The sequence below is a fragment of the Quercus suber genome, unplaced genomic scaffold (genome assembly GCF_002906115.3).
Source record: "Quercus suber isolate HL8 unplaced genomic scaffold, Cork oak 2.0 scaffold_5, whole genome shotgun sequence".
Classification (NCBI taxonomy): Eukaryota; Viridiplantae; Streptophyta; class Magnoliopsida; order Fagales; family Fagaceae; genus Quercus; species Quercus suber.
In genome coordinates, this window is record NW_027069471.1 from 56489 (window position 1) to 67431 (window position 10943).

The window sequence follows — 10943 nt, forward strand, 5'->3', positions numbered from 1 at the left end:
AGTATAATATAAAACCGAAACGTTTGACTTTTTGTTAATCATTTTTTATTGTGCCACATGACTATATAAATTAATGTTACGTATACATTTCAAAGCTAAGTATTTTCCCAATTGCTCAATCATGGATGAGGATGTCGAGACTGGAGGTTCGTATGCTTGGCAAAGCATTTTGAAGGCTAGGAATGTAGTTGGTCTAGATTTCTACTTGGCGTATAGGTGATGGTCGGAAAGTAAAAATTCGGGGTGATTCATGGTTACCAGAGGGTAAGGTCATATCCCCTCAGAAAAGCCTGCCACTCAATGCCCGAGTCTGTGCTCTTATGGATGAGGAAGGTCCACGTTGGTTGGAGGACAGGATTTCTGTTGAATTCCTACCTCACGAAGCAAAGTCTATTCTGAGTTTGCCCCTAAGTAACAGATGCATCCCAGATAAGCTAATATGGCGAGGAACAACCAATGGAAATTACACGACTAGCTGTGCCTATAAATTGCTTTTGGCTAAAGAGGCTTCCCTGCAACCAGGTACGTCTAATCAAAAATTCGGGGTGATTCATGGTTACCAGAGGGTAAGGTCATATCCCCTCAGAAAAGCCTGCCACTCAATGCCCGAGTCTGTGCTCTTATGGATGAGGAAGGTCCACGTTGGTTGGAGGACAGGATTTCTGTTGAATTCCTACCTCACGAAGCAAAGTCTATTCTGAGTTTGCCCCTAAGTAACAGATGCATCCCAGATAAGCTAATATGGCGAGGAACAACCAATGGAAATTACACGACTAGCTGTGCCTATAAATTGCTTTTGGCTAAAGAGGCTTCCCTGCAACCAGGTACGTCTAATCCAGCAGCCCATTCGGTGTTTTGGAACAATATCTGGGGTCTGAAGGTCTCGGCCAAAGTCAAGCATTTTATTTGGAGGGCATGTAATGAGTCCTTACCCACTAAAAAGAACTTGTTTAGAAGACACATCACCAAAAATGCCACTAGTGATATTTGCAACTCGGAGCTTGAAGATTCAGTGCATGCCATTTGGGGATGCTAGATGGTCAAGGAAATATGGTGGGAGGGTAAATTTTGTTGGTCTCGCCTTCTGGACCAATTTGCAACATTCAGTGACTTATTCATGGGTATCCTGAAGATTGGAGAGCCAAACCTTGCTGAGTGTTTCGCCATGATTGGTTGGAGCATATGGCATAAGAGAAATGCTACCCGGTTGCAGCAAGCTTCACTGCCATACACCCAGGTTTATTCCACTGCCATGTCTAGCCTGCTACTTGAGTTCTTTGCTGTTACGGATTCTTAGCACTCCCCCAAATCTGTTGCTCGGCCAAACAGTGGTATATCCCCCTCTGCCTTCTTGTTATAAGGCAAATTTTGACGGAGCTTTGTTTAAGGACATCTCAGCAGCAGGTATCAGAGTCATTATTCGGGACAGTGAAGAGCAGGTCGTTGGAGCTTTGTCAGAAAAAATTAATCTGCCTCCATCAGTTGAAGAAGTGGAAGCTCTTGCCTGTCGAAGAGCTATAGCCCTTGCATCTGAAATAGGTCTCCAAGACGTGGTTTTTGAGGGCGATGCTGAGATTATTATTAAGTCTCTAATTTCAAATGGGGTTTGTCTCGCCCATTTTGGTCACCTCATCGAAGAAGATTCGCGTGTCGCTGCTTCAAGTCTGAGAACTGTTGCTTTTAATCATGTATGCAGGATTGGCAATTCAGTTACTGACAAGTTAGCAAAAAAATTCTAAATTTTTGTATGCACCTCAGTATTGGTTAGAGGATATCCCAGTTGATGTCTCTCTTCTTGTAACGAAAGACAGAAGTTTTCTGTTTTCATAATAAAACTCCCTGTCCAGTAGCAACTTAGGATTATTTTCTAAGGGGTTCAATAAAAAATATAAATTATACAAAATTTTAAATAAAAGATAAATTAAAAATATCGACATCACCAAAAAAAAGTAAAAAATCTTTAATATATTAAGTTTTACAATTGCCTTTACGATGTTTCGTATTTTGAAATTGTTGCTTAATATCTTCATTATCAATCTTACTAGCTACATTTGTTTCAATGTATATAGTCACGCAATCATTCATCTACTAATTTTCCATTTGATTGATTTGTTTAAAATTTTTTATGATCTAAATGAGTTTTTTTCTAAGGTTTAAGATTAGCAAATTCTACTTTTGTTGTTGGGCTAATTAAAGTTTTTTCCCAGATTTTAGATCAAATTGATTTGTTATTAAAATTTTTCTGTGTTTAAAAAGATTAAGATATTGTTAAGATGATTATATTTAAGTTTATTTCAATTGCGCTTAAGGTTAAGGTGTTCAAATTTTTATTTTAAATGTCAAAATAGGAAAAATAAAATAAAAAATATTATAATAATTTTTTTTTAGGGTTCAATTCAGGGGGTTTATTTGAACTCCTAGGGCTCCAAGTGGAGCCGCCCCTGTCCCTGTCAGATTTCTCAAAAAAAAGAAAAGAAAAAAACTGAGTAAGAGTTGCATATTTTTCTGATCATTGATTTCTATTAAATCTAAGAGTGCCAATTCTGTCCGGATGGGGCGTAACCCATCAGTCGCATGCATTGCGCCACATCAGCCGATTGCAAACTAAAGAATAAAACTTATCACACATAATCTTGCCTCTAAAAATTCACGTACCAAAATTGTATCTTCATCAAAAGTCAGAACCAACCAAACCTCCAAGCCAGCTAAGACACAGCCCCTGCCGCCGGAGATGCTACCCAAAAACCTCTGGAGAAGTCGCTACTGACTTAAGTTACTTTTCTCTCGATTTCTCTTTTCTTTTTCCCAATTTTCATTATCCAAGGTACAATCTTTTTAAGATATACATATCCAATTTGGGTTGTGTGCAAGTTTGTGGGTTTGGCTCAAGATTTGCATATGGGATAAAGGTGTAGATTTTGGTGGGGGAAGACAAGGATTTGGTGTCTCCGCTGTTTGTAGGTGATTAAATTTTGAAGCTTTTGCTTTTGCATGTGTGTTTTGGAACTTGGGTTCTTGGTCTGTTGTGGTTGTGGGGTTTATTTTTATTTTTAAGGTTTGGTAAGGTAAAATTTAGGAGGAAGATTGATGACCAAATCATTGACCTGGTCATTAACTATCTCTAAAGTTGTTCCAACCCAACTTCTCAAATCTCCAGTCCTCTTGGCTTGTGTCTTTGTTCATGGTCTCTTTTGGTACTTGTGTCCTGCTCTTCCTCTGTTCTTTCCTCTTGCTTTGTTTTTGGCTGTTGCGTTTCTTTCTTTTACGAATGAATATTCATTTTCAAAAAAAAAAGAAAAAGAAAAAAATCACCGATGGTGGTGACTTTTTCAGCTTCTGTGTGCCTCCGATAACATCACTGTTGCTAACATCAACACAGAAAGTTTATTGTTTTTTTTTTTTTTTGTTTTTTTAATGAGATTTTTAATTGGGTGTTGACGTGGCATTATATGATTGGTGGCGTAAACCCCTTAGTTTACGCCACATCCAGACAGAATTTAAACTCTAAATCTAATGGTGAAAAAACACTCACGCTCAAGTCATTATTATTCTCTAAAAATTAGTTATTTACAAGCATTAACTCTTCTTATTAAAGGAAAAATATAGCATTAACTCTTTGCTTTTCACGTCATCATCTTCTTCCCCCTCTCTCTCCCATCGTCTTTTTGCTCTCGTTCAAACAAATCATAAGGGAGCAAGACATATGTTGGCTATATATGGAGGAAAATTATTGAATACTCTAGGAGTATAATAAATACGTATTCCCCTTCTCACAAGAATTATAAGTTCCACTAATTAATAAAAACCACAATTATGTGAGAGAGAGAGTATATATATATATATATATATGATACTCTGAGAGTATTCAATAATTATGCTGTAGAGGTTATTTTGAAGCAAAAACACCTCAAAAGCACTAGCCTATTTTTCCATAAACTATGATGGATGGTTTGCGTATATTGATGGCAGAGAGCCAATCCAACCAAAATAACCAAGCCTAAATCATATTTAATGACCATTTATTATAAAAAAAAAAAAAAAAAAACAAAGGTGCTGGTAGCGGCAAGAAAGCTACAACAACCGATGTTACATTGACCACCTGATTCCATTTAGTTAACAACTTCTACACACTTGAAAGCACAAAGAATTGAAATTAAGGTATCATTTATAACAGATGAAATTATACCTTGCAATGTTTACCAAAAATTATACCTTGCATTAGCTTGCAACTGGCTTGCGAATTAAGCTTAGCTACAATAAGACAATAAGAATGCAAGAATCCTCTGCTACAATGAAAAAGCTCAAACATCAATTTACCATTGTCGTGAGAACCAAAGACTTTTAGCTGTATAAAAATCACATTATATTCTTCAATTAAAGCACATCGCACAGTGCCAATTCCAAGTTTCCAATCCAGTTTATGATTTTATTGGGGACAGCCAACGTAGAATGAGCATGCACCTTAAATTAATCTCAGGAGAAAAAAGACCAGATCCACAAATATTTATAGTGCATGCAGCCTAATCTAATGGCAGAGGTTTCTAATCTAAACAAAACTTTTCTGTTTAAGAAAGAAAAATACAAAAATAGATGAAGGCACTTATCAAAACAAAAGATAGAAAATGACTGCTAATAGAGCATTACTGGTGTTAGATTTTTCTCACCTAAGCTTCTATTTTCACTTGAAGATTAAACAAAGAAAAAATAATTCTAGAATAAAACATACACCACACATATAAATAATTGATGCAAACCCAAAGAAGAGGGGGAAAAACATCTTGAAGTCTTGAGCATAGACAATGCAGATAATTGAATTGAGCAGGCAGACCATGACTGTACTACAGGAAGCAATATATATAATTTATAAACATGAAAAATGAACATTGTTCCTGCCATCCTTGTGCCTATGTTTACATTTCTGCATTTCCTGCCCAACCTCACCATCTCCCCTTCTTCTCTTTCCTCCTCCTCCTCTCCTCCTTCTTCCTTTCCTTCTAAGCCTCTACTCTTTCTTTGTTGAGCTTCAAAGTACAAAAGAAAAACAGTCATTTTGATATGAGCTAAACAAGTTGTAAACACAAATTTTTTCTCAATCGTAGAAAATCAAACAATTGAAAAGAAATATGGTTTGCAAATATAAATTTATATTGATGAATAATGAGTACAATCTCTGTTTCAATTCTTTTACAAAAGAATATCCTTTTATTCTATCTTCATTTAACGGAAAGATGGGTTGAACGGTCTCCACAACAAATCTCTAACTTTGAGCTTATTAGAGATTTATTGTTCTTCAAGTCTTTGAATATGAAGACTTTTAGAGTGAAGTTCTTCGAGGCTTTAGAGACTTGATCCGTTGAGCTTTAAGAATTTGAGGTTTGTTGAAGTTTATGGAGGCCTTTTCAGCTTAATTCCAATAGAACTTCAAAGAACTTATTTGAATGTTCTTCATGTGTTCTTGAGGCAAAATTTCTCTAGAAATTTGACGTCTTAGAAAAAATTGTGTAAATGAGAGAGAATGTCCTCTATTTATAGTAATTTTAGAGGATGAGCTCCCATTTGAATTGATATACTTGAAAATATGTAGTAGGCTCTTGATTGGCCCAAATTTTGCTTAGGGATAATTATTTCTATTTATTTATTTTGATAAATATCACATGTTGATAAAGATAATAATCAACAAAGATAAATTATTATCTCTATTTAATTTATTTATTTTAATAAAGATAATTATCCATCAATTCTGAATAAAAAAATTTATCTTTATTTTATTTTATTTATTTTAATAAAAATAATTATCCATAAACTTTGAATAACAACGATAAATAATTATCTCTATTTAATTTATTTATTTTAATAAAGATAATTATCCGTCAATTTTGAATAAAAAAAATTTATCTTTATTTTATTTTATTTATTTTAATAAAAATAATTATCCATAAACTTTGAATATTGGATTTATCTTTATCTTGTGAGCCAATTGACATGTGGCAAATTTCAATATGCCAATGTAATATCCATTTGGATGACACATGTCATCATTTGATTTAATTAATTTAATGACATATTAATCTAGAATTTGTCATTAAATTTTTGATGTGGCATTTTGTAATTGGCTCGATAATTTTTTGCCTCCTACACAAGTAGTCAAGTAAAAAATTATCAAGCAAATTCCTTAATTCCTAACTCCAAAGACGTAAGCCTTAGCAACATGTATTATCAACAGTTTCATAAATATTCCTTAATTTAAAAATAACAACATATGCTTCCTTTTTTGAGTATGCATTCCCTCTTAAACAATATTCATTATTTAGTTTTCTCCCTCTCACCTCTGAATGATATTTTTGCAGTCAACTATATAGTTTCCAAAAACTCTTTAAGCATAACCGTCTCCTGATTTAGGACTAGTTACTATTACTTCAAATTCAAGAAGATCAACTGTCCAACTTTTTGCCATTATTCATGCTATGAACAAAAAAGATATTAAAGCAAAGAGTTCATGGTAATATTTAAAATTGAGAATTCTATCTTTAATTATTACATTATGCTGCTACTCTTAAAGTTTTGTTTAAGAGAATAAATTTGGTCCGGATGTGGCGTAAAAAGCCACTTTTAAGCCCTCCAATAATAATGTGCCGCGTTACATTTTTGCAAGGCTTACCAACAAGGCAACAACCATCTGCTTCAGCTCTTTCTCTAATCAGACCAGCCTATAGCCAATCTTCTCAAGCTCCCTCATCTCCAGTTGTTGGTCAAGCTCCACGACTCCTGCCACCCACAACCACTGTTAGCAGCTTAGAAACTCGCTTCTCTCTCTCACTAGCTCCCTTTCTCTCTGATTCACATGAGCCCACTTCAACAACCAAATGGCACCATAACACCAACCCATACAAGCTCACTTCAACAACCACTCCCTGAGTTGCCAACCCAGATAAAAACCCAACTCAAAAATAAAAGTTTTTTTTAAAATCTTATCGCTGGAGTAGCTTTTTTTATATTTTTTTTAGATTTGGTTTTGTGGGTTTCGTTCTTTCTAAATTTTTTTCATGTAATTGGTGGTGAAATTCCACCACAGAAAGATTGATGGCTTTTGTTCTTACGGATTAAGAGATCGATATTGTCTTAGGCAGTGTCCACCTTGGGTTTAGAGGGTTGTCAGCGGCACCCCTGAAGGCTCCTCTGTGGTCCACTTCCTCCACCGCTAATTGTCCTCCACCTTCGATGGCCGTAACTGGAGATTCTCGATAGCATCTCTATTTAGGGAAGAAGTGTGGATTTGGTTTTCTGTATTGAAGAGGATTTGATTTAGTGTGGAAGTGCTTACTCTTTTATTTGCAAAAATATGACGTGTCACATCATTATTGGAGGGCGTAATAGTGGCCTTTTATGCTACATCCAGACTGAATTTATTCTCTTTGTTTAATTAGGGCCACTTACCCATGTTTTACCAGTGAAATTTTCTATAAATGTCACCTAAATTCTTATCAATTATTGTTCTCTTTTCTACTCACAACAAGTGGGGAGAGGGCATTCGAACCCGAATTTATTCTCTTTGTTTAATTAGGGCCACTTACCCATGTTTTACAAGTGAAATTTTCTATAAATGTCATCTAAATTCTTATCAGTTATTGTTCTTTTTTCTGCTTCCAACAAGTGGGGAGAGGGCATTCAAACCCAAGTTCTCCCATGGGAATGATCCGATAGTGTCATTGAACCTCAACTCTGGTCTCTTTAATTACTCCATAAAGAATACATGTAATTACACACACAATATTATTATTATATTCTATCTTGCCACCACCTTATGCAAGACAAAAGCCACCACATAAAACAAAACAAAAAAAGAAAAAAAGAAAATTTTTGACAATGTCATCTTTTTTATGAAGTGCATGCATAAGAACATTGAATAAAGAATACCTGTATTCTCAATCCTTAGAAAACCAGAACTCCCCAATTCAATATGTAGAACGGGACGGACCATCGCTGTCTGTTTCGCTACTAGTACAAAGAATAATTATAAAAAATGAGAAGAATAATATATGGGCGTGGGTGGCATGGCATAAGAGATGAAAGGGATATAAAGAGAAAAGAGAAGAGAAAACCTACATAATCATGCAGTCCAGAAATTGTAAACAGGAATCCAATAAGTATTTCTGAACTGAAAGAATGGATGTATTACTCGCTTCACCATAGAGGTCAAATATGAGACAATTAAGATAATAATGAGGTCTGCGGTAGGAAAACAACAGAAGGCAGAATTTAAAATCAGCTAAGTGGAGAAAACCAGGACCGGTTGGAAGGAAATCTTCACCCTCAATTAAAATCGACCTAATATTGACCTTTCTCCGAGTCCACCCTCTCGAATATGCATTATATCCGTAGATAAATATCATATCAGTGTACTCAGTTAGGAGGGTAGTCCAATAAAGAGTAGTAGAAACAACTTGAGCTCTTTTACACTGAACTTCTTCTGCCCATGAAAGGTGAGCCTCATGAAACATATGATTCCAAGAAAGAGATATCACATCATAAGCAATGTAATAACCCTTCCCATTAGAATCTCCTTCTTCAAGTACCGGCGGCCCATTTATTATGATCTGATCCTTGCCTTTAAAACTCGAGTGTGCGAAAATGACATCCATATCGATCTTGCTATAAGTTGGGGGATTTGGCAAGGTCTCCCAGGTACGCAGTTTGGGGTCATAAACCTCCATCCAGCCAGAGAAAGTATCTTTGGGTTGCAACCAACCCAAACCGCCAAAAACATAGAGCTTACCATCAACAACAATGGTCTGAGGGTTTTGTCTACGATATTTCATGGACGGAGCACGCTCCCAACCCTTGCCGGGACATTTAAGGTCTAGCATCCAGACTTCGGTAGTGGGGATAGAGCTGACTATATTGAGAGGGCTGTCAGGTGAGAGTGTGTAATTTTCGTACACATCTGTAATAGTTGAAGCTGAGAAATCAGGGTCACGGCCACCGACTGAGTACAGATGGTCGTCTAACACAGCGTAGTAGCGAGAGGGATAAGGTCCCGGCGGCCCGTCTTCGGCGACTTTGGAAACCGGACTGATCTTTTTTGGGGTGAAGCTAGAGCTGCAGCTGCTGCTGTTGTTGTTGGTGGTGATTTTCTTTTTCTTCACTCCCTTAATATGGTTCAGTATAGAAGGAGGAGGAGGTGGACGTGGACGTTGATCAATAAAGTATAGAAGAGGTGGACAGGCTTCGGGGTCTGGGATCTTGATCGTAAAAACCATTGCTTCATCCAACTCGCTTGTTGTACAGAAAGCGACGTCAAACTCACCGTCAACAACATCTACCTTCCCCCAACTTTTCAGCAGCTCCTCCTCCACCTCCCACTCAGCCTCCGCCTCTATAGGATTTGGTTTCGATTTACAAACCAAAACAGACTGACCCGCCCTAGTAATAGTATTGTGTTTCGATTGAAAAGGCAAAAGAGACTCCATTGAGACAAAAAAAGAGAAAAGAGACGGCTAAGAGTTTGGATTAGAGAGATTGAAAGGGTTAGGGTGAGGGTTAGTTTTTTCTTCCTCTCAAAACTCAAATCAGTTAAATCCAATAGATCAAACACAAATCAACCAATCAAAGCCAATCTACAGCCACCAACCACAGCCCAGAAATCAAATCTGAATAGACCCACAACCCACCACTAACACCGATAGCTCACCACCACCACCACCAAGCAACACCAAAAATCATCCAAAAATGAAGAGATTGGAGTTTAATCGGTGCGAATGAGTTTGAGGCAAGTATTTGGATGAACAACGAAAAGATGGAGGTTAGCCACCACGATCCGCCGCCACCGTCACCGCCACAACCTCAGCCACCACAGCCACCACCACTACCATCCACGGTCACCATAAACAACACCATCGGAGAGAGAGCAGAGTAGTTGTTTGTGAGAATATAGAGGAAGGAAGATAGAGAAGAAAGGTATCTGTGAGAAGAGAGAATCGATTTTTTCTTCTTTTTGATAAAGAGAGAATCGATTTTAATAAGAGGGGTCATTCTACCGTACCCCCCCAAAAAAAGGGGGGGTACGGTACCCACCTATATCTGAGCCGTTGATTTATTGTAGTTTTGATCTTGTCCGTTGATATAATTTTAAGGGTTTTGGGTTACCGGTTAAACAGGTTTTATTATATAAACAAAAAAACTAAAACATTCATCACGCTTCAGCCCTTTCTCCCGTATCACGTTTGCTTCTCTGCCTTTCTAGCTCGTTGCTCTGTTTGCCTCTCTATAAACAAAATCCTCAAATTAGACAGTTGATACCAAAAATTCGGGGTGATTCATGGTTACCAGAGGGTAAGGTCATATCCCCTCAGAAAAGCCTGCCACTCAATGCCCGAGTCTGTGCTCTTATGGATGAGGAAGGTCCACGTTGGTTGGAGGACAGGATTTCTGTTGAATTCCTACCTCACGAAGCAAAGTCTATTCTGAGTTTGCCCCTAAGTAACAGATGCATCCCAGATAAGCTAATATGGCGAGGAACAACCAATGGAAATTACACGACTAGCTGTGCCTATAAATTGCTTTTGGCTAAAGAGGCTTCCCTGCAACCAGGTACGTCTAATCGAGCAGCCCATTCGGTGTTTTGGAACAATATCTGGGGTCTGAAGGTCCCGGCCAAAGTCAAGCATTTTATTTGGAGGGCATGTAATGAGTCCTTACCCACTAAAAAGAACTTGTTTAGAAGACACATCACCAAAAATGCCACTAGTGATATTTGCAACTCGGAGCTGGAAGATTCAGTGCATGCCATTTGGGGATGCTAGATGGTCAAGGAAATATGGTGGGAGGGTAAATTTTGTTGGTCTCGCCTTCTAGACCAATTTGCAACATTCAGTGACTTATTCATGGGTATCCTGAAGATTGGAGAGCCAAACCTTGCTGAGTGTTTCGCCATGATTGGTTGGAGC

The 10943-nt window shown here is 37.3% G+C and overlaps 1 protein-coding gene across 3 annotated transcripts; it reads right to left on the minus strand.

The window, feature by feature from the left end:
• Positions 1-4785: 4785 nt before the first annotated feature.
• On the minus strand, positions 4786-10026 carry LOC136066797 (uncharacterized). 3 transcript variants are annotated; one of them, XM_065771688.1, is made up of 3 exons: positions 8104-10026; positions 7915-7992; positions 4786-5021 (listed from the first exon to the last, which is right to left on the minus strand). In XM_065771688.1, exons 1-2 carry the CDS (start codon positions 9465-9467, stop codon positions 7953-7955), a joined length of 1404 nt encoding a protein of 467 aa, XP_065627760.1. In that variant the 5' UTR covers positions 9468-10026; the 3' UTR covers positions 4786-5021; positions 7915-7952. The 3 variants fall into 3 exon arrangements, with proteins under 3 accessions (XP_065627760.1, XP_065627751.1, XP_065627756.1); XM_065771679.1 differs by having other exon boundaries at positions 7915-7995; XM_065771684.1 differs by lacking the exon at positions 4786-5021 and adding an exon at positions 6596-6765 and having other exon boundaries at positions 7915-7995.
• Positions 10027-10943: the final 917 nt, after the last annotated feature.

Coding starts and splice junctions, on each gene's coding strand:
- LOC136066797 (XM_065771679.1), bottom strand. CDS start 9,467: ATGGAGTCTCTTTTGCCTTTTCAATCGAAACACAATACTATTACTAGG. Junction 7,996..8,103: donor TTTCTGGACTGCATGATTAT/GTAGGTTTTCTC, acceptor TCTTTGTACTAG/TAGCGAAACAGACAGCGATG.